The following is a 22,962-nucleotide window of genomic DNA, read 5'->3' on the forward strand; positions in this document are numbered from 1 at the left end:
GCCCTGGTTATGTTGTACAGCTGCATCATCAACCTGCACCCACAGCTGCCTTCCAACTATGAAACTAAGAGAGTTGCCACCTTGCTTGCACAGGGCTGTCATACACCCAACAAAAACAGAAATTGCTTGAAAAATGCAGCAGATCTGGCAGCATCTTTCACTATATAGAATCCCTACAGTGTAGAAACAGGCCCTTTGGCCCAACAAGTCCACACTGACCCTCAGAGCATCCCACCCAGACCCATCCTCTTAGAACCCACCTAAGCTACACATCCCTGAACACGACTGGCAATTTAGCATGGCCAATCCACCTAACCTGCACATCTTTGGACTGTGGGAGGAAACCAGAGCACCCGGAGGAAACCCACGCAGACACGGGGAGAATGTGCAAACTCCACACAGACAGTCGCCTGAGGGTGGAATTGAACCCGTTAATGTTTTTGGTTCAGTGACCCTTCTTCAGAACAAAAGATTTTGGTTTTGTTTCGGATTTCCAGCATCCATAGTTCTCTGGTTTTTTTTGTTGTTATATGCCCGCTCTACTAGGGTTTTATTTATGAACTTAACTAGTGCTATTTAACTGGGAAGTTTGGCACTTGCCGGAACATTCCCATACACCTTTTCCTCTCCACCCCAATTCTAATCCAGCCAATGCTCTTGCCCTGTGTAAGAGTCTCAATGTACAAGAAAAAAATCTCACTTTATTTTTGGTGGGTGTCAGGTGGCAGTGTAATCTAAAACAAAACCTGAAATTTCTTGAGAAACACAGCAGATCTAGCAGCACTGATGGAGAGAGAAACAAGTTAATGTTTTGAGTCCAGTGACCCTTCTTCGGAACTATTTTTCAGTTTTTCTTTCAGATTTCTAGCATCCACAGTTCTCTGTTTTATTGCCAGGCAATGGAATCTAGACTGTTCTGAGGAAGGGTCATTCGACTCAGAACGTTAACTCTGATTTCTCTCTACAGATGCTGCCAGACCTGCTGGGCTTTTCTAGTAACTTCTGTTTTTGGATCTAGACTGATCCTGTTACTTGGATCCTTCATTGGATCTCACAAACCCACATATATAGGTCATTACACATCTTCTCCCTTGGTTGGCTGGACTAAAAAAGGTCAGATCATTGTGGTATGGATTTGGGGAAATGGGAATATCAAGGATAATGAGTCATCATCCCCATGCAGATTGGCCCTTGGTGAGAACGCCCAATCTTTACATGATTTTTCTTTCCAAAAAGGCGGCTTATTCATAAAGTTTCCAAACAAAAACATTTCAACTTAAACATTACAGAAATGGCAAGAAAAGTCACCTTTTCCAGTTGTAGCAGTCTTCATATTTAGTAAATCATACCATATTAGAAATGAAGCCTGAGAGCAAGATATTTCAGACTGCAAGTATTACAATTGATATTAATTTCTTTGTGTAACATGTTTCATTCTGAAGTGCCTCATTACATTTTTGCTACTTTTGATGTACGTTACAACTCGGTAGTGCCTGCCCGATATTGGAAACTCCAACAGTCATCGAGGGCCTTGCAAAACAAGGCCACTGCCATTTTTCAGGTGAGTTCTATAAGATTCCCACCAGATTTGTGGTGGTAGATCTGTGAACTCATCAAGTAAATGAGGGTCCCTTTTCTTGAATAAATGGACTTGTGATATCACAACACATAGTTTTCAATAACCATAGATACTGTTGTTAGGGTTGATGGGATCAAAAGTATGGGATGAAGGTAGGAACAGGGTACTGAGTTGGATGATCAGCCATGATTACATTGAATGGTGGAGCAGGTTTGAAGGACTGAATGGTCTGCTCCTATTTTCTCCGTTTCTATGACTAGCACAGTTGCACCCTGATACACTTTGGGATATCAGCATAATAATGCCTCAACACACTTTGTAGGAATATTTCAGGAGAATTATCTGAAGATTCTAATACAGTTATCTGTGGAACTTATTTATGTACGGTATATATTTTCCATAGTTTTAAGAAATATTAACAAGAGTCTAAACAAGGTTATTTCCAATTCAGTAACTTTTTATGGAGTTCTGCTTTGAATCTTGCTTGAAGTAACAAAAGTATAAGTTTCCTGACCAATATTTGAGGGTTTGATTGAGAATGTCCCAATAATTATTAGAGAATGCAAAGTTAATTCAAATATAAAGGGAAGTAACTGGATTGGAAGGTAATTTCAGAATGATATACTTCCTTTCTATTCCCAAATTGTTTTTTAATTGTTTCCTTTGTTTACAAATTATTAATGAAGCCTTCCTTTCAGATTTGTCGTTTGGCATATAATCAAATGGCTTATGGATAGCAAGAGTCTGCTGATGTTGGACGCAGTTGGGGTTGCCAGTGGCTCAGTGGCTTTGGCTCAACATAGCAACATTAATAATTGGTAGACATTAACCTTTGTAATGTCAGTTGGCCACACTACACATAAACTATAGTTCTACTCAGATATGTGTGCCATATATTTATAGATATTTAATAATGTACCCTTTATTTCTGACTGAAATTATTGATTATGCGTTACCCACTTTTTTTTAAACTATTCATTTTTGGCATATGAGCACTGCTGGAAAGGCCAGTATTTATCGGCCTAATTGTCTTGAATAGATGTTGGCGAGCTGCCTACTTAAATCACTGCAGTCTGTCTGACGTAAGTGCTTCTCCAATATTCTTCAGGAGGGTGTTCCACAATCCTGATCCCCTGAAAATGGAGAAATGCTGATGTATATAGTAGAAGAATAGCATGGTCCATGTGTTAGAGGGGATGTTGAAGGTCATGGTGCATCCATGTATCTGCTTCCCTTGTAGTTCTTGGTATTCAAGGTCATGGATTTGGAAGATGATGCCAAAGGATCTTTGGTAGTTATAGCAGTACAATTTGTAAATGGTACATACTGCTGCCACTGTGCTTTGGTGGAGGAAGGAGTGGATGTTTAAGGTTGTGGATGGGATCCAAAATGTGAGATTGTTTTGTCCTGGACGGTGTCAAATGTCTTGAGTGTTGTGGAAGCTGCACCCATCCAGGCAAGTGGAGAGTATTCTGTCACACGCCTGAGTTCTGCCTTGCAGAATGAGTATTATAGTCATTTGACCTACTTCTGCTCCAATGTTACACTTCTGCTAGCCTCTGACTGTAAGGTTTCCAAATGTGCTGATGACATAAAACTAGGTAGGAACATAATCTGTGGAAATGATGCAAGGAGGCTTCAAGAGGTTTTGGACAGGTTACGTGAGTAGGCTAGAAAATGATAGATAGAAATAATGTGAAGAGGTAAAGACGTCTGGCTGCAATAATATAGATCTTTATTGGGACCACATCTGAAGTATTGTAGCTGGATAACGTACTTCTGCTCTAATGTTCCTGTCAGGCAGTGGGGTCCAGATTAGTATCACTGCCTGAATCCCTGCACAATATCTTAAATCTGTGTTTCCTAGTCCTTGTACCATCAACTCATGAATGCAGTTTTTTTCTGGTTCACCTTATTAAAGGCCTGAATATTCATAAGGTCAGAGAGGCTCTCTGTCTCGGTGGAAGCAGCATCAGAAGCATGAACCAGAAGACCTGTTCCCAGACTCCACAGGGATCTGCATGGGGTTTTGCATGAGGTGGGGTATGGGGTGGGGGCTGGGTGGTGGCAACGGGCATGCTGCTGGGGAGAATGAGCATGGGTTTTAATTGCACATCTGTGGTTTATGGAGGTTTCTGTATATGTTAAAGTGAAACTGCTTCAGTCAGATCCAAATGTTCCCTAGTGGGATATCTAAAGTATGAATTGTGCACATGAGACCCGGTGAGAGAATGTCTGAAACTGCTAAAATTCTTTGGAGAGCTAAGGTAGCCTTCTGGATATGGCCCCAGGTTGGGGGTCAGATGTTTTTTGGGATTGGTAAAATTAGGCATGAACGTGAATAAAAATTTCAAAATATCGTTGAACTGTCAAGAATGCTGTAAAGAGAAATATTGAGCTGTCCATGCATTAAATTTCTGCCCTATCCAATTTGAAAAAAGTGTCAGAAGTGTTTTTAGAAATCAGTGCTGGATATTTCACTCTATCTGTTGATGTAGGCCCAGTGGCTATTCCTACAGTATTATTGTTACATGACTGATTTCACAACCTTTCATTATCACAGCGGATGTCTGTCAGTTCATAGTTTAACTATCATCTCCATGTCATTGTGAATATCTTGAATTGCAACTATGAATGTTTGTTTTTATGCTTGTTTTTATAACATAAATCAATACAGCACAGGAACAGACCCTTCGGCCCACTATGCTTGCCCTGACCATGATTCCATTCTAAATGAATCCCTTCTGCCTGCACATGCTCTGTATCCCTCCATATCATCTGTTTGTCTAAATGCCTCTTAGACATTGCTATCATATGTGCTTCTATCACCTCCCTTGACAGCACATTCCAGGTACCTACTGCTATATAGTTAAAAAAGGTATGTTGCACATCTCTTTTAAACTTACCCCCCTTTCACCTTAACCCTATACCCTTAATATTTGACATTTCTATCCTGGGAAAAAGACTCTGACAATCCACCCGATTTATGACTCTCATAATTTTATATATTTCTGTCAAATGCTCCTCAGTCTCTGACACTCTAGTGAAAACAGCACAATACATTCCATTCCAGGCAACATCCTGGTAAACCTCTTCTGCACCCTCTCCAAAGCCTGCACATCCTTCCTATAGTGTGTCAACCAGATTTGGACACAATTTACCAAATGTGGCCTAACTAAGTTCTTATACAGCTGCAACATGACTTGTCAACTTTTATACTGAATGCCCTGACCCATGTAGGCAAGCATGCCTTAAAGGAGCAAAGGAAGGTAAATGTAGTAAATAGATTCAAAAAAAATCAATGAAAGATATTTTTTAAAAATGTAAATTCATCAGTAGATAATAAGAACTTTATTTTCTATCAAATAGGTCCTGGTATCTGGTCAGTAAGTTGACATGGTAAATGTAAAGGCAAAGAGTGGTGGTAGTTGATAGGCATGAACTGGCAAATAATTAATTGCCTGGTTGTAGAACTTAAATATTGCTAAAAGCAACGTGAAGTTGAAGCTTTTTCCCGTGATCACATTTTACCAGCCTGTGGTTTGAAGCCTCAGAACAGCACACCCAACAATAGATCTGATTCTGCTGTAGGATAACATTCACTCAACAATCCAGACAGTGCTAAAAATGAAAACCAATTTAAGATTATCAGTGGGGCTCATGGTGTCTTGCATTCACATGTGCTAAGAGCTATATATTATATTAACACATAGGATGATGTAGTTAAGTGAAATCTGTGCATAGATTTCCCCTTTTCAATGGGACTGCCAATCACGTCTGCATTCCAATAGCATCACCTTGACCAATCAGAGTCTACCTGCCTCGTCTGAAAAACAAGATTGACAGTTAACTGTTCCTGCTGTATTCCTATGCCAACAATAGCCCAACCAATCAGCACCCACTTCTCATCCTGTATAAAGTAATAGCATTGCCAGGTATGACAGACTATGGGTGGTGAGAGGGGTCTGATATGGCAAGGAGAGCACAGGGGACCATGGAGCTGGATAAAAACATCATACTATGGCATGATGTGCGTGTGGTGCCTTTTACGCATTTGTGGGGGCCATGGGGTTTGTGTAAGTTGACATGGCTGGGGCATAGGGAGATGGGGCTATGAGGGGTGAGGGCTAGTGGCCTTTTTTTTAGTTTTAATTTCTTTTTGTCAGAGCTTTGATGATAAATGCCAATGCACCAAGACTGGTCTTTCACCTAGTTCACCTCTACAATTGATAGCCTCTAAGCTCTTTCCTGAATAGCCCACCACGACTCCCACTTACACCCACCCAACCCTGCTCCAGGGAAGAAAATTCAAACTCTGAGGCGTGTTTTCCTCCAGGTCAGCTCGAAATGGTCCTGACTCAGTGCTGCTGAATTGGGAGTGAACCCTCAGGCTGTAATCTCATTCAGTTATATCACATTATTTCTCAACCAAGGCAAACAACACAGCTTCTCCAACCTAATTTTGTAGCTAAATTTCCTCATTAATGGAACTATGCTGGTCAAATTACACTGTATCCTATCAAGAATTCATATACCTTTCCCAGGTGTGATAACCAGAACTTGCTGAAATAATCCAGTTGTGGCCTAACTAGAGATTTGTACAGGTTGGGCATCCCATTCCCTGCTTCTATATTGAGTACTTCAATTTGTGAAGCCTGAGCTTTATAACTGCCAATGACTCTCTCAATATGTGCTGCTATCTTGAAGCACCTATGCACAGGAACTCTCAGGCTCCTCTTTCCCTGCACGTTTGCTTAGAACTTAGCCATTTAGTCCAAACCACCTGTCCCTTTTTCTTCTTCCAAAATGCATCACGTCACAATTATCTGTAATTAATTCCATCTGTCACTGGCCTGGCCATGCTGATAGCCGACCTATATCCTGTCATAATCAATTGGTATCACCCTTAAGGTCAGCCACACCCGATAAAACAGGCAAGATGGTTGCAACTAGGATAGTACCCTAAGGATGCCGCAGTGATTTCCAAGCGCTGAGGTGATTGGGTTCCATTAATCACAGCCACCTTCCATTGTGCTACATTTGTCTCTAACAAGTGGTGAGTTCCCCCCGATTCCCATTGACTGCAGTTTTGCTAAGGCTCTTTGATGACACACTTGGTCACATGCTTCCTTGGTGTCAATGGCAGTCACTCACACCTCATCTTTGGAAAGTAAGATTATTTAATTAAGATTAATTAATGACTGTTTTTCAACTTATTTTCTGTTTCTTTCATCAGGTTGGGGTATTAATAAATCCGACATCATTGATTCAGTAGCGTCAATACTTCATAAACTATTAGTAAATTATATAACCACTATGTTGAGCTATTTATTTAGCGGCATTCATCATCTTTCACAAATTCCTTGATAAACATTGAACAGGTGGAATTTCCTAACCAACTGCATTTCTTTTTCGTTTTGGGTTCGGCAGTCTGTTTTCCCTATAAGTCCATGTTGCAAACATAATGTTGTTATTAAATAATCCACCAGCTACAATCTGTGTTGTGCACGCAAAGCCATTGGAGTTAACCTCTGCTCTGCAGTTTGGATGGCAATGATTCCTTGTGCCCCCATCTCTGAGACCTGCCTGGCTGTCAAACTGCTTTATCCTTATGCTTTTCATCAGGCTTAATGTTTAAAGGGAGAAAGCCCAGTTACTGGCCACAGATTAGTTGACCAGCAATAATAACTGTAGCATGCAATTTGTGCTTCCAACCCCAAATCTCTTAATCGCTAGAGCATGGAAGTGGTGGCTGAATTGAAGTCTGTGTTGTGATTTGAAGCTCAAATTCCTTAAAAGTAAAATATTTTTGTCACGAAGAATGGTTTATTGTGAATGACTGCATTTATCAAAGCTGTGAATTTTTGCAGCTTTTCATCATTGGGATTTTATTCATCTAAGAAAGCAATTAAATGGATCATCTTGGGTTTCTAAATAAACTTGATGATTTTCTTCCGATTTAAATGAATGGATAAAAAGCTAGGGGGTTTTGTAAGCTCACTGGGGTTCCTTTGTAGTCTTTCCAATTGACAGACAAGGGCTGAGTGGTCAGGGTGAAAAACTACCCCATTATGGTTTAACACATTTCATGGAGACTGAAGATATTATCAATAGAATCTGTTAGGTGGGAAAGATTTACATTTCTCTAGCAAAGTTTGAATTGCTTAATTAATTCAGCAAAACAAAAACAGAATGTGTTTTGTATGTTTGAAGATCAAACTGTTTAGTAATTTAAGGACTGGAATTTACAGTGTGCTGTTCACTAACTGAGAATGTCCCAAAACACTTTATAGTGAATAAAGCACTTTGGAAATGTAGTTACTGTTGTAATGTAGAAAATGCAACAGGCAATTTACACATGGCAAAGTTCTTCAAATATCAATGTCCAGATAATCTGTTGTAGTGATGTTTGTTGAAGGGTAAATATTGATGAGGTCACTTTCTTTAAGGGGGTGTGCAGTCAGTGTGGAGCAACATGGCACAGGTCCTCCACTCTGCTTCATAAAGTAATTGTATCTTTGGCACAGGCAAGAAAATTATTCATCTCTTCCTGGGTATTCATCATTGTCATTGTCAAACTTCTGTTATTTTTGTTCATTTTGTTTGTTCTGAACAAAAGTCATACCAGACTTGAAACATTTACTCTCTTTCTCTCTCCACCGATGCTGCCAGACCTGCTGAGTTTCTCCAGCATTCTCTGTGTTTGTTTCAGATTTCGAGCATCCACAGTTTTCTGCTTTTACTATTTTTATTAATTATGTGGTTGCACTTTATTTTGCTTGGCGCAGCACTTTTATTCATACCAGACATCTTGCATGCTTCCTTGCCAGTGAGGCAAGTTGTGTGCACCTTTCTTCTGAACAGGCTAGACTTTTTCTTTAGTGATGGCTTACACTCATAATACACACAAAAAAAGACATTTAATTGTTCTCATACACAACAATCTGTGGGGCTTAGTCAGATTTGGAGCCAGCATTCCCAAAGTTTACCAGGCTCTTCTGTAGTCAAATATTCATACAGTCCAACAACATGAGCTTCATTTTTTAAATTACTTATGTGCCTATTAGGGAGCGGTACCATTGAATGAGTGCTCAGTTGTACATTACTTCTACTGTGGTCCTACACACTCGGTGCACCTAAAAGGGGGAAAAGGTAATTAACATTAGAACAAACTAAATTCTAAGAAAAAATAATGTTCCTTTGAATTTACTTTTGACCTTGGAAACACTGAAGCAAGGCAACTCTGAAGTGCTAAGCCAATCTGTTATTATTGATGCAAAGATATTTCATCAGAAATCATTTCAGGGCCTAATGATTCAATCTTCTTTACAGAGTTGATGGTGCTTCTTATGAGATCATGCAGATGGACTTCGAAATGGATAACTTCAGCAGTCTGTCAGTGACTCGTCGAATCATGTGGCAAGTGGAATACCCCGGGAGGACCTCACAGATAGACCAGGACAAAGCTGTGTCAGAGCTGCATGTCAGTCAGAGGGACATTACAAAGATTGTACCTCTTGCTATGGTAGGAGACTTCACAGAGAAACTATTTGCCTTTGCTAGGTATTTTGTAATGGTGCAATTGACATGTGATTTGTGCCATACATGTGTAAAGTTGCACTTAGACCTTGTGATAGTCATTTTCAAGAATTCCAGTTAGGACTTTCAACAGTGTTATGTTATGTATTTGTGTTTGTTTCATGCATTTCTCAACTCTCTGTTAAGACGTTACTGAGTTTGAGTCCAAATCTGTCAGTATGGAGGAGCAGAAAGGCTGTTTCTTTGTTTAACCAGTGAAGAAAATTATAACATCACTTTTACTAGGAATGAAAGAAAGTAAGAATGACAAAGCATACAAAATATCTTGAACACTGTGACAACTCAGGAAGCCCGACTTGAAAGGAACATCATTTATTGTTGAACCAAAGTAGAACCACTACTTCTGGCATATATCGCTATTCCTAGCCCGGGACAGACAGTTCTGCAGACCCATCTCTGGGTGTGCTTTTTTTTTGTAATTTAATCAATTTTTCTAACCAACCCATTCAGAGATGTTGTTATACACCTCTGGAGCAGATGGGACTTGAACCCAGGTCTCTTTGGTTCAGGGGCAGGGACACTACAACTGTAACACAAGAAGGCCCTCTGTTATGCTTTATAAAGGGCTCTTTATAATGAGTTCTAGCCAAGTAGGCCATTGCCTGTTACCAAGGGCACTTACAGTCAATGAGCTCTACAAGGGGATTGATTAGTGATTCCCCTGAGTTTTGTAGGAGTTATCACATACTGTTACCATTATATAACATACACAGGCAAACAGGAAAAGAATACTGCACTCTGTACAAACTACATCTCGTCCTTACTTTCAATGGAAAAGAATAGCATAGTGTTAATATTCCATATGGTATGATTTATCTGACAAATATGGAATGTAAGTGAAAAGGCCAGGAAAATTGAGTCATTTCTATGACTGACATCATGATCTGATAAGCTGAGAGGGCAGCTCTTTGACTTCCAACTTAAAAATATTCTTTACGAAATGTGTGAGAACTACATTGAAAATGCAATTCAGTGCAAGTACAGCATAATTGTATGGAAGCACAAGTTCCTGATTTTCATCAGGGTGATTTCTATAGGAACAGAAAGAAAACTAATGGAAACATTCCTTCACCAAATACTGATATTGCAATGATCTAACAGTCATACTCCCATTATATGTCAGTGACTGAGTGACAAGATAAAGGATAACAGGGATGAGATTGTCCTGGTTCTGCAATTAGAAAAGGGCTTTACCCATTACCATAGAATCATCGAATGTTACACTACAGAAGGAAGCCGTTCAACCACTCACTGTTTGCCCTCAATGATCAGGATTTTTACAGATCCCTCTACAAAGGCAGAAAATTTCCTTGAAACTTCTCTCATGCAGTTTTGCTCCATCATTACATTACCACACAGTGCTTCAAAATACAAACGATTGGAGATTTGGAACACACGTGTTAATGTAAATTTACTGATTATTATAGTCACACAGGAAGCATTGAAAAGAGATAGGCCAACAATGTTACATATCTAGTTGTCCAACCTTTGATTCTGAGTATGGCAACATACCAGAAGCATGGGATGAGTAGGTTTACTTCACTTTGGTTGGTATCGTTGAGAAAAAACTGTCACGTTGGCTGAGTGCTCTGCATAAGGCCTCAGTCGGAGTCTGGCAGATTAAAAGGAAACAGTTTGTGGTATGTATGTTTTGCCCATCAGTGTTATAAAAGGAAACATGGTGATGTCTTATTATGCAGATTAAAGCTTCCAGGTTCTCTAAATGTCAGGTATTAATCGAACTTCCCTCCTTGACGCTCCTTCCACACAGTTTTTATGGAGATAATGCCCTTTAATGTGAAACCGGGTAACTATTCTTCAGATCAAAAGTCAGGCTGAGGGAACTGGACTTGATGGATCTGATGCCTCTGATTACTTTGTGGCAAAACAAAATTACATCCAGAGTACCTACACCAATGATGGGGTGTATCATTGTTATTGTGAATGATTTGCAGGTTTGTAGAGACTATAACTACTCCCTGAGCCATGCTGATGCTGTCTTTTGAAAATCCTGCATGTATTCTGGATTGTTTGTATTCTTAGAGAGGAAATTAGTAATCCAAAGTTGTTAGGAAGAGATCCAAACTGTCCAGTTAGATGAATAATCGCTGATGACTGTTCGATCTTTTATTTCAGTTAATTGTCATAAATACCAAGCCATGCCGACAAGTGTTAATGTGTAATTCTCTTTGAAGTTTATTCTTAGCTGATTAATATACCAGGTGACTGTAGATAAGTTCACTAGCACTGATCAAGTAACTGGCAACTGACATAGAACATGGTTTTGTGCCCAATATGGAGGAAGGCATATAATTTCACTCTGGCAGCTGGAGTACCACTTTTGCAGACACCATCCCAACCACTCTCGGGATGGTTGGATTGGGATGGAATCACTATCCAGCCGCAGGTATTTTGTTAATTAAAAAGTCAATGAAGGCCGTTAATCAGATGGTGATTTGTGAATGTTCCTTTTAGACTGCAGGGCTCCCCGCGGTATTAGTAGGATTAGTCGGTGCCTTATGTGCAATCATAACATAGCTCTTTTGGTGCTGATGGACTTCCTGCTTGTTCTCCAGCTTCAAAGTCACCATCTTTTCTTAAACTACGGCAGTTTGTGTGGTAAAGGTATTTCCACAGTTCTGTTATACAGGGAGATCTGGGATGATGACTGAGCATCGATGAAGGAACGGTGATGTCTAAGTTCCAATGATGTGTGATTTGCAGGTGATGGTCTTCTCATGCAGCTAGAGGTTGAAGGATTAGGAGGTGCTGCCTAAGGAACCTTTGTGCCTTATGTTGTATAGGAATCTGAAAGGGTGAGTACTCAGGAGTGCCTTAAGTACTGTCCACATGCTGATGTCATATGGACTTGTGGGCAAGGGGATGAGGATCTTGAAGGTATGAGATCTAATATGTGGTCTTTTCAGAGCATTTTAGCTCTAAAAGATAAAGAGCATTTTATGTACAAGATGCTAGGTGGAATAGAAAGGGTTGATCCAGAGCATGTTTCAAAATTAAATCAGAAAATAAAATAAGATGAAGATGTTTAGAAACTATAAAAAGGCCAACAGCACATTATGCAATTAATAAGTATATGCGGCATTGTCTTATGAGCAATATATCATGGGTAAACCATTTTGCAGGGATATTGATATCCTGAGTTTCAATGGAAGAATCAGCTAGATAGCCCAAATAGCCAACCTTACTTGTGAAATCCACTGCCTTCTCTTCAAGCCATATCCTACATGTGATGATGCAACTAAAACATGGAATTACTTCTGATTCGCCCAACACTCTGAGCGTCACATTTACCTTGATATTGCCTTACTATGTTAATGTCATCTTCTTTTGCTAGCCAAGCAATGTGCAAGCAATAATAAACAAATTACAGCCCCACAAATCAAATATTATGTTTTACTTTATGTACTTTAAATTAAACACTTTCTCGAAAGCTGCAAATATTTATAACCAAGATAAGCTCAAATTAAAACAGTGGAAGGCTCAATTAATTACATTGAAGAGAGTTTTTGTGAAAAAGTTGCTCCCTTGTCTAAATTATGTTATCTTAGTGCAGGTATGGAGCATTTAATGTTTTTCTCAGTGAAAGTGAAAATTCATGAATGGTGTAAATGATGCTCATTTCCAAGACTTTGGCAAAATATTTCCATGAATAGAACAAATGTTCAAGAAGTTAGTGCATGGAGAAGTTGTGTAGTCTTTCCCTCTGAATACACTGTGTGCAACCGTAAAGATGAACATGTATTGAGGAATGTAACACCAGGAGTGGGTCTGTGGGCATAGTTGGGGTAATTCCAAGGGTGTGGAGGTGGGTTGCTGGGGACTTATGCAGATTTTGTTCAGAAGGCACTTTCGTTCCAAGCATCATTTCAATGGTGTTTGAGTAGCTAACTACAGGAGAATAAAAAAACCACAGATGGGCTTTAAGCAACCACAAATTTTATTGCAGGTCCTTGAAAAACAATTTAGTGCTTGGTCAAGGACTCATCTATCTTCTCATTCCCTTGAATTAACTAAATAGACAGGTTCTGCCTGTAATCAATAGGGATGCACAGACCCTTGCTTTTCATTATTGGTCCTGATCAGGTGAAATACTAACTAGAGCAACAAGGCAAACTACACTTTCTTCATGTTAAATGTCTCAAAACAATATCTGTTGTTATTCCTCACTGAGGTAGTGAGTTGAAAATCAAACCCAGCTATTTCTGGAGTCACCATAGAAGTAAAGCATGTAAAATTTCTCAATTTTCCTGTCTTTCAGACCAGGGTCGACAGAAAGCATGGACTAGATTTCTGTAAAACAATGATCGCTATTTATTATGAATAATTTGATTCTAGCTACAGAAAAATAATTATGAATCATTGACGAATATACGACTACTAGTTAGAACTTTAATTCCCTTAAAAACTACCCCTACACACACATACTTGTTGATACAGAAGGAATGGATATTATGGGCAGAGGGAAAGCTGGGAATTTCAATGGTCCTTGACTCAGAGTTCCATAAAATCCCTGCAGTGTGGAAGTAGGCTATTTGGCCTATTAGGTCCTCATAGACCCTCTGAAGAGCATCCCACCCAGACCCACAGCCTTACCTTCCCTACCCTCTCGCTATAACCTTGCATTTCCCATGGCTAATCCACCTAGACTGCACATCCCTGGACACTGTGAGCAATTTAGCATGGCCAACCACCTAACCTACATGTCTTTGGCCATTGGGAGGAAACCAGAGAAAACCCATGCAGACACGGGGAGAACGTGCAAACTTCACATAGACAGTTGCCCGAAGCTGTAATCAGACCCAGGTCCCTGGTGCTGTGAGGCAGCAGTGCTAACCACTGAGCCACCATGCCACCGTTGATTGAAATGATCCTTTTGGTTTGTCAGGACCTGCTGCTCCCAATCTTCCTTCTCCAGATACTTTCACTTGCTTGCAGGAGGCACAGGGTGACTGATTCACATCTCTAAAGTCTCTGACTTATTGGTTAAGAGCCGTAGCTTACTACAACTGATGGGTGGGGGGGGGGAAAGAATCTGGCTTTTGTCAGACTTGAGGTGCTTTTTTCACTCTTGAGAACAGGACAGCACCTTCCTTTTGCAAGTCCTGTTGGCTCCTGACCACATATTCATACTGACAATGTGTTCAGCTCTCTGGCAGCCAATCACATACTTGTTAGCAGCCAGAAGGCCTTTGTCATTGACAACCAGTCAGCATTCCACAAACTGATCAGCTACTTATTGCTGGCCAAAACCCACGCTGGATACACCCCCTGGCTCTAACTCGCCCAGAGTCATCTGTCTCACTGCTTGAACAAACAGCAGTGTAAACAGCATTTGTTGGGAACTTCCTTTTAATTCTTTCCCCACTGTTTGGTTTTTAAAATAGACCCTTCCCCTCAGTCCACAAACAAAAATGCAGAAAAATAAAAGAATACTGACTTTTACACTGTGTACCTGGGTATTTGGGTGTCATAATTCAGCAATTTGGCCAATATATAGATGAACAGCTTGCATTTGAACGTGTGAATTAGTCTAGTTCTTTTCTTAGGATAGTGTACAAGAGCTTATGTGGACTAGTGTCCTGGCCTGTGTGTGGGTAGATGTTAATATCTCTGTGTGCATCAGTGTCCTGGTGTCTGTGTGGGTCAGTATCAATATGTCTGCATGGGTCAGTGTCAATGTCTCTGTGTTGGTCAGTGCTGTGGCTGTGAGTTGAGTCTAGAGTTTGTGTGTGCCAGTGTCCAGGTTAGTGTGTAGGTCAGTGTCTGAGACTGTGTGAGCCACTTAGGTATATAGTATAAAGTTCAACTCTGTGTGTTCTATGTGAGCTGCTGTTCAATTCACAATTAGGTGTTCACAATGCAACAGTGAATCCAATTAATTGAAAGTCATAAAAGGTGCCACATATGTGTAAATCTTTCTGCCTGAATGTTCGTTTTTTCTATTGCCGTTCATGCACACAGTTCAGTTATGGTATCTCAAAGCGGATTCTAAACGCTAATAGGAATTTGAATTAAGCGTGAGTAAGAGCGAGGAGCAGACTCCAATCAACCAGAAGACATTCATCCTTTGGTGTTGCTCTCTTTTACAAACCATTCTACAAAAACTGGAAATAAATATTTAATGGAATTGTTAAAAAAAAAACACTTCTTAACAGGGTATGCGCAAAATTTTCATATTTTTCCTATTTGATGATTACCTAGTTGATCTGTTGTTTTGCACAAGTTATAATGTAAATCATATTTTTTTTGAACTGGGGCATAATTTCTTTTGCTTTCTGTGCATTTGTGGTTCACTCCAGGTGTAAACATGTAACTTTTAATTTGCTGGAGGTCTGAAACAAAAACTGAAATTGCTGGAGAAACTCAGCAGGTCCGGCAGAATCAGTGGGAAGAAAGAAAAGTTAAAGCAGAGCAGAGTTAACATTTCAAGACCAGTGACTCTTCACCAGAACTATTTTAATTTGCTCAGTGAATGAATTGACAACCAGTCAAACCAAATTAAGCAAGAGCTGCTCAGAAAGCAAAATTCAAACACGATTACTGTAGGACTAACTGACTTTTGTAAACCGTGTATAATTACATTAATGTAATCTCAAACGTTCAGTGAAAAAGAAAATACTGGAAATTTAAACATTGACCAGAAATATTAGAGCTGTTTCTCTCTCCATAGATACTATCTTGACTTATGTGTTTTTAGCATTCTCTGTTCTAATCTCAAAGCTCAAATGTTACTGAGCCTGTAGGCACCAGCAGACTGAGCCTGTAGGAATGAACATATTGTCAATATAACAACTGATTAATGTAGACAACTCTCACATTATGTATCAGTCGCCTGTGATCACTCTCTAATATCAAAACATTAAAGACTGGTAAATAGTTGGAGAATTCATAAGGCAGAGTTTTTCCATAGGCCCACATTAACTGGGCACCAAACCAGAGGAACTTTTACCCAAGATGCAGACTCATCTAGTATCCATTGTCCTACAAACGATGGTGAGCAGGCTGTGCAAGCTACCAGCCCAATGACAGAGCTGGAAACTCTAGCCTTAGCAACCCCCTCAGGGAACACTCTAGGTGGAAAAACATCGGAATTAAAAATTCCATGGGGTAGTGGAGCAGAAGGGGGACTCCTCCAGCAATAAATTACAGCTGCAAGTGGGGCCTTTTGGGGGATGGAGCTTTTAGCCCTAATGATTTCCAGCCTTTCACAGAGGGGAGCCATCTCCATGGACCTGTCAACCCTCAGGTCTGACAGGGAACCAGGCCGCTAATGCCAGCGTATACAAAACATCACCAGCTCTTTGGGACTTGCATTATTAAATTGGCCACCTTCCTTCGATCACACACACGCGCACTCTCTCTCTCTTGCTCTCTTTCCCTCCTCACCCCCCCAAGCTGGTAAAATGTTAGTTGAAAAGCCCCACTGAAGTTATAGACCCATTCCCCAATAAAGCTGTATACAGCCGGTTCCGATATAACGCAATAGTTTGGTTCTTGCGCGATCTCGCGTTATAAGAAAATCACACAATAGCTACACCATTAAAACTAATGGGGCCGGGATCGCGTTATAGCCAATACAGCGAAGGGAAGTTCGCGTTCTACAAACAGCGGTCTGAATTCTTCAATCGCGTTAAACACAATTCATGCTGAAGAAAGACGTGTTATATCAGAACTAACTGCATTGGGCATCCGCATCCTGATATGTGGCAAGCAATTTAATCCTTACCTTGGCCTAGTTATCTCACCCAGTTTGATTTGAATAATGTCTTTTAATGTTTAAATTTCCAGCATTTTCTTTTTCACTGAACGTTTGAGATTACATTAATGTAATTATACACGGTTTACAAAAGTCAGTTAGTCCTACAGTAATCGTGTTTGAATTTTGCTTTCTGAGCAGCTCTTGCTTAATTTGGTTTGACTGGTTGTCAATTCATTCACTGAGCAAATTAAAATAGTTCTGGTGAAGAGTCACTGGTCTTGAAATGTTAACTCTGCTCTGCTTTAACTTTTCTTTCTTCCCACTGATTCTGCCAGACCTGCTGAGTTTCTCCAGCAATTTCAGTTTTTGTTTCAGAACTCCAGCAAATTAAAAGTTACATGTTTACACCTGGATTGAACCACAAATGCACAGAAGCAAAAGAAATTATGCCCCAGTTCAAAAAAAATATGATTTACATTATAACATGGTCACCTTGTAAAGGTTTTGCAGATAGCTGGAGTATTTACTGGTAACAAGTGTCGATTGATCATGACAGTGGCAGATATCAAATCTGCAGAGTTTAACTCTTGACCTTTGGAATATGTGAAGTAGTTTGTACGCAAGTGTGTAATAGGAGGGAAGCAACAAAGCTCTAAATGTCATTGCTGTCACTCCCATGCTGATGGTAAAGGAAAAGTCAAGCTTAACTATAGCCTGAGCAAATATCTCATTGAATTGAGATGGATTTGACTTTGAAACATTCAGCGAGTAAAATTTTCATCTACTCAGGTGAGTATGTTTATTTTTGTGGCAGCTACCACAAGGTGCTAAAATTTAATCATATTGGTATTTTAAAAAAAACTTTCCTTATGCGAAAACCAAATAATCAAACTCTCAAAATAAATTTGTCTGTTTTTCCAATAGTTTTATGGTGCTGTTGTTTCACAATGCAAGACTCAAAGAGCTGATTTCACTCTTTCCAGTATTCATGTTCAGAATGTTAGATGGTTGTAGTGCCCCTGAATGTGGCACTCACAAAATCGGTCTTTCCCACTGAAACAACTCCATGTATCTGTTACCAAGTCACCCTTCATTTACGTGTGCATAGTACATGACACTGACCCACCTAGCTCTGAGCCGGTTCCTGGACTAAGCAGAACCTTTGACACTCCTGTTCTTATCTGTCAGCCAGGACTCCCTGATTGGACCAGATTAACAGTCCCTATCAGGGAATTCATATTCTGTGAGGTCACCTGGCTAACCTCATTGCAATCACTACACCCTTGCTGTGAAAGCAGGAACCTAGTCCTGAAGGTCTCACTTGAACAAGATTAAAATTAACTTGCCTTCAGTGATAATCCTTTCTCAATTGGTCCAGGACTGTCTTAAAACATTCTGATTTGAGGAAGATCCTGCCCTGAAGTGTGTTTGGGGTGCCTGCCTTTGAGCATCATGTGGACAAAGATGGAGTAACATGGTATGGGTCGCTGAAAGTTGGACTTCCTGCCTGATATCCTCAGCAACACCTCGCCCATGTCTGCCCTCTGAAAGAGACTCTTTAAAACGCAAGTCATCACCACAGGAGCACACACATGATAATTGGGAGTTAGACTGCCCTTCCTCTGTCTGACCACTTCCAATGTGTTGCCATGAGGAGAAACTGGCTGTTAGAACTCACTCTGCATTCATAGCAACTCATTAATCATTCCATATGCAAAAGGGCTTTTTATAAACATTAGTTGTTGAAAGTCTTGCATCTCAGCCAGGTCTTCAAAATGTAACCTATATTTAATGGCATTATTACAGCAAAAATATTATATTTCAAGGTTATTAAATCGGAGTCTTTTTGTGGGCAGATGTTCTGCTGGTGTTGAGGTTGACTGTATTCTTGTACATCTCAATACTGAGAGGTATTCAGTTTGTAATATAAGGCTTCAAAAAGCAAGAGTTACAAGGCTGACATCTTAAAATGAATGCAGCCTATTCCCTGTCAAGACTATTTTATAAATACTCTTATCATAACTTTATTACTTAGTGTAAGATGTAAAATCTGCTGTGGCTCTTAATTAGACAGTCCCTGTCCAGATTTGAGTGTGATGTGAGATGGTATATAAGCACTTGAACATGGCAGTATGAGAACAGATCGATCACATTTACTGTCTCGGACTGTCTGAAGTAGTTATCTACACAAAGAACTCTGCTTTATATTTAATCGTGCTTCATAACCCACTACGTAGTATGCCAAGGAAACTACTCCTGTGATTAGGGATTCTAAAACTTGAGATTAAAATAAAAAATGTTTGCAAAATCGTTCTATCAACGGCTTCCCTCTTTTCCTGAATTTGTCTCTCGCGATAGAGTTGTTCATTCAGTGAACAGCCTGGGAATGACCAACATCTGAGCATCTTGTTTAAATAGGGGGCATTTCAGAGAACTCATGTCAAACATGTCCACAGTCTGCCTTCCAGTCGGAATCTCTAGGGGGCAGCCAGTTCTATTCCCAGTGAAGAGTGTGACACTGCCACGGAAGGATGCTGGCAGTGAGGGTACTTCCTCCTTGAAGCTTGGCCCTGATGAGGCATCAGGTTTGTTTGTTTGAGCAGTGGTCATAGGTCACTGCTGTGAATGTGAAGGCCCGCACACAAAGACAGGTCATAGCTGCAGCCCACTCCTGCATGGGGGCTTTCTCAGGGGGAACAGCGGGTGTTTGACAAAGGCAGCAAACCCTCTGAGCCCCTCCATCTGCCACCTGCCAACTGCGTCCTGGCTTCCTGTCGCACTTCGGTCTCATTCCAGTGGGGAAAAACATCAATAAAATCGGCAGTATGTGGAAGTGAACATATTGGTCATACTGGAGCTCCATTTCGAAGTGTCCAAGGTGAGTGTGTCATTTGGAAATGATACTATTTTTCACTTTTCTGTGGATGGGAAGTGGAGCCCGTTTGCTGGGAAAAGCTTGACCCTGTGTGTCAATCTGTGTGATGTGACACATGCTTCCAGGTCAGCCAAAGGTTACAATTTGACAGTCTGCCCAGACAATGTCTTCCCACCCCACCTCAAGTCTGTCTGTCCGGGCCAAAGAAGATTGTGCCAAAGATTGGCTAAATATTCAACAACTGAGGGAATCACGGTGAAATTCAAAACTGCTGTCCTCTAAGACGTCTACACATGGACTGACTTCTGGCAGGGATCACTTAATGATGAGGAGAGGAATGAGCTGATTTTCCATCTCCCTAGTTCAGTGTTGACCCACAATAGATCCCACAAGGCTGTTTGCTGTAGTCTCAAGATATGAAGTCACCTATTTAGGAATGAGGTAAAGATCATTGACATGTACCATTGTGGTTATGTTATTAGACCCAGAATCCAGAGGCTTGCACAAACAATCTGGAGTTGTCACTTTAAATTCCACATTGGCATTTAGGGAATTTAAGTTCAGTGCTTAAAGTAACTCCGGATTTTATGAAGGAAATATCAGTAATGGTGTTCATGAAGCTGTCAGTTATTTTGTGTGAAAACCAAACTGCTTCACCAATGTGACTTTAGGGAACAAAAATTGATCAGGTATATGTGACTTCAGAAGTATAACTGACTGTTGTAATGGAAACGCTAGCAGCAGGTGGCACTGGTGAGGGAGGGCACCAAGCTGGACAGCATGAGCAGTTGCGCCAAGATCTCAAGGAGCAAGTGGTGACAATAAAGGAGAGCCCTGAGCAGGGGAGGAAGGGGTGTTTTGGGGGAAAAAAGATGTAAACCACAAGGTTAATTCCATGTAAATATTGTGCTATATGATGTTGCCTGAATAGCAAGTCCCAAGTAGGGAAATGTGTAACAGAACTTACAGGTCACGTTGGTGAGGGAGGACACCAAGCAGGGCCGCTCAAACAGTTGTGCTGGCACATTCAGCAGGAGGTGGTGCTGGTGAGGGAGGACAGGGTACAGGGCAGCTCAAACAGCTGAATGGCCACTGTCTGGAGAAATGGGTGTCTTCGGAGGTAGCCCACCTCATTGGGAGAAGGATCAGACAACAAGCCATTTCCTCAACCAAATGTAAATGACGGACTTAATTTCATGTAAATACAATGTGTTCCTTGTTTAACCTTAATTTCCCTTTGTGTTTGTAATGACCTGATGCCAGTGGAATAAAGAATCCATGCGTCACGATCTTTGGGCTGGTCTTGTATTAAAATCTTATGTTATACTCCTATCTGTCCTCTGAAATGGCCCAAAAGACCAGTCAATTTTATTGAAAATTGTCAGACAAAGCTGTGTGGGAAATAAAAACAGATGAACAACCAAAAATCATCCGAGACACTGGAGACAATAAAGGCACAAGCAGCATCCTGTTCAATCCTTCTCACTGCCTTCTGGTGACTTAGAGTCATACAGTACGGAAACAGATCCTTCGGTCCAACCAGTCCATGTCGAACATAATCCCAAACTAAACTAGTTCCACCTGCCTGTTCCTGGCCCATATCCCTCCAAACCTTTCCTATTCATGTACATATCCAAATGCCTTTTAAACGTTGTGATTGTACCTGCATCACCACTTCCTTAGGAAGTTCATTCCACACACGAACCACCCTGTGTAAAAAATATTGCCTGTCATGTCTTTTTTAAATCTCTTTCCTCTCACGTTAAACATGTGCCCCCTAGTATTGAAATCCCCTATCCTAGGGAAAAGACAACTACCATTAACTCTATCAGGTTGCCTCCTAACCTCCTACCCTCAAGTGAAAAAAGTTCTAGCCTATTCAGCCTTTCTTTATAACTCAAACCTTCCATACCTGGCAACATCCTGGTAAATCTCTCCTGACCCTTGTCGAGCTTAATAATATCCTTCCTACAACTGGGTGACCAGACTGGACACAATATTCAACATCTTGTACAACCACAACATGACTTCCCAACTCTTATAAGCAAAGGACTGAGAAATGAAAGCAAGCATGCCAAATGCCTTTTTAACCTACATGCGATGCAAACTTCAAAGAATTATGTACCCATACCCCAGGTCCCTTTGTTCTACAACACTACCCAAGGCCTCGCTGTCAGTTGTATAAGCCTTACTTGTACCAAATCAGGAGAGCTGTCCCATGGGGCTTGAAACTAAATAGTAGAGGGGCTGGGTTCAGTTGCATGGAAAATTATAGAACATATTAAAGGGGGCGAGGGCTCAGCAGAGAGTTTCCAGAACACGTAATAGGACAGAGAGTATAAAAGCGTCAGGAATCTAACTTCAGGCACAGCAGATAAGTGGATAACTATGAGAAGGGAGTCAATCAATGCAAGACTGAGGGTGATGTACTTAAATGCACGCAGTATATGAAACAAGGTAAATGAGCATGTAGCGCAGATTGAAATTGGCAAGAATGATATTGTGGGAATCACAGAGATGTGACTAAAAGGGGATCAGAGCTGGGAACTAAATACCCAAGGATACATGTCCTTTCGAAATGATGGGTAGAGTGTGGCGGGGTTGACTTGTTAGTAAGAAATGAAGTTAAATTAATAGCAAGAAGCATAGAGGGCAGAGAATCTGTGTAGGTAGAGTTGAGGAATCACAAAAGGAAAAGGGCCCTGATGTGAATAGCCGGGATGTGGGGAAATCCAAGGCCTGAAAGCAAAGAAGACCATTCTGAAGGGCACTCATAGTGACAGGCAGAAGAAAATTAGGACGACACCTACCTTCAGAAGACCAAAGACACTCAGACTGAGAAGGCAACCCAAGTATCCCAGAAGGAGCGCTCTCAGAATTGGACTATTGTGCTATCATTAAGTTCCCTCTGACCACTGGGTCTGCTATGAAGAAAACTGAGGACAACAATACTTTGGTTTTCATTGTGACGTGAAGGCCAACAAACACCAGATCAAACAGGCAAGAAATTATATCATGTTGATGTAGCTAAAGTCAATGCTGTTACCAGGCCTGAGATGAAAATAAAGTTTATGTTTGACTGGCCCCAGACTATGATACAATGAATGCTGCTCATAAAATTGGCATCATCTAAAGTGGTTTCATGAAGGACTGTATAAATATTTCAATAAAATTTTCAAAAGAGAAGAA

General features: G+C 40.6%; 1 protein-coding gene across 3 annotated transcripts in view; it reads left to right on the forward strand.

Annotated features, from left to right (window-relative positions):
- si:dkeyp-14d3.1 (transmembrane protein 132D) overlaps window positions 1-22,962 on the forward strand; it is a 909,489-nt gene that overhangs the window by 549,669 nt on the left and 336,858 nt on the right. For all 3 annotated transcript variants that reach the window (XM_048611779.1, XM_048611782.1, XM_048611780.1), the window contains one exon: window positions 8,912-9,104. In XM_048611779.1, coding sequence (XP_048467736.1) covers window positions 8,912-9,104 — 193 coding nt within the window. The remainder of the gene's footprint in view (window positions 1-8,911; window positions 9,105-22,962) is intronic.

Source organism: Rhincodon typus, chromosome 24 (assembly GCF_021869965.1).
Source record: "Rhincodon typus isolate 14 chromosome 24, sRhiTyp1.1, whole genome shotgun sequence".
Classification (NCBI taxonomy): domain Eukaryota; kingdom Metazoa; phylum Chordata; class Chondrichthyes; order Orectolobiformes; family Rhincodontidae; genus Rhincodon; species Rhincodon typus.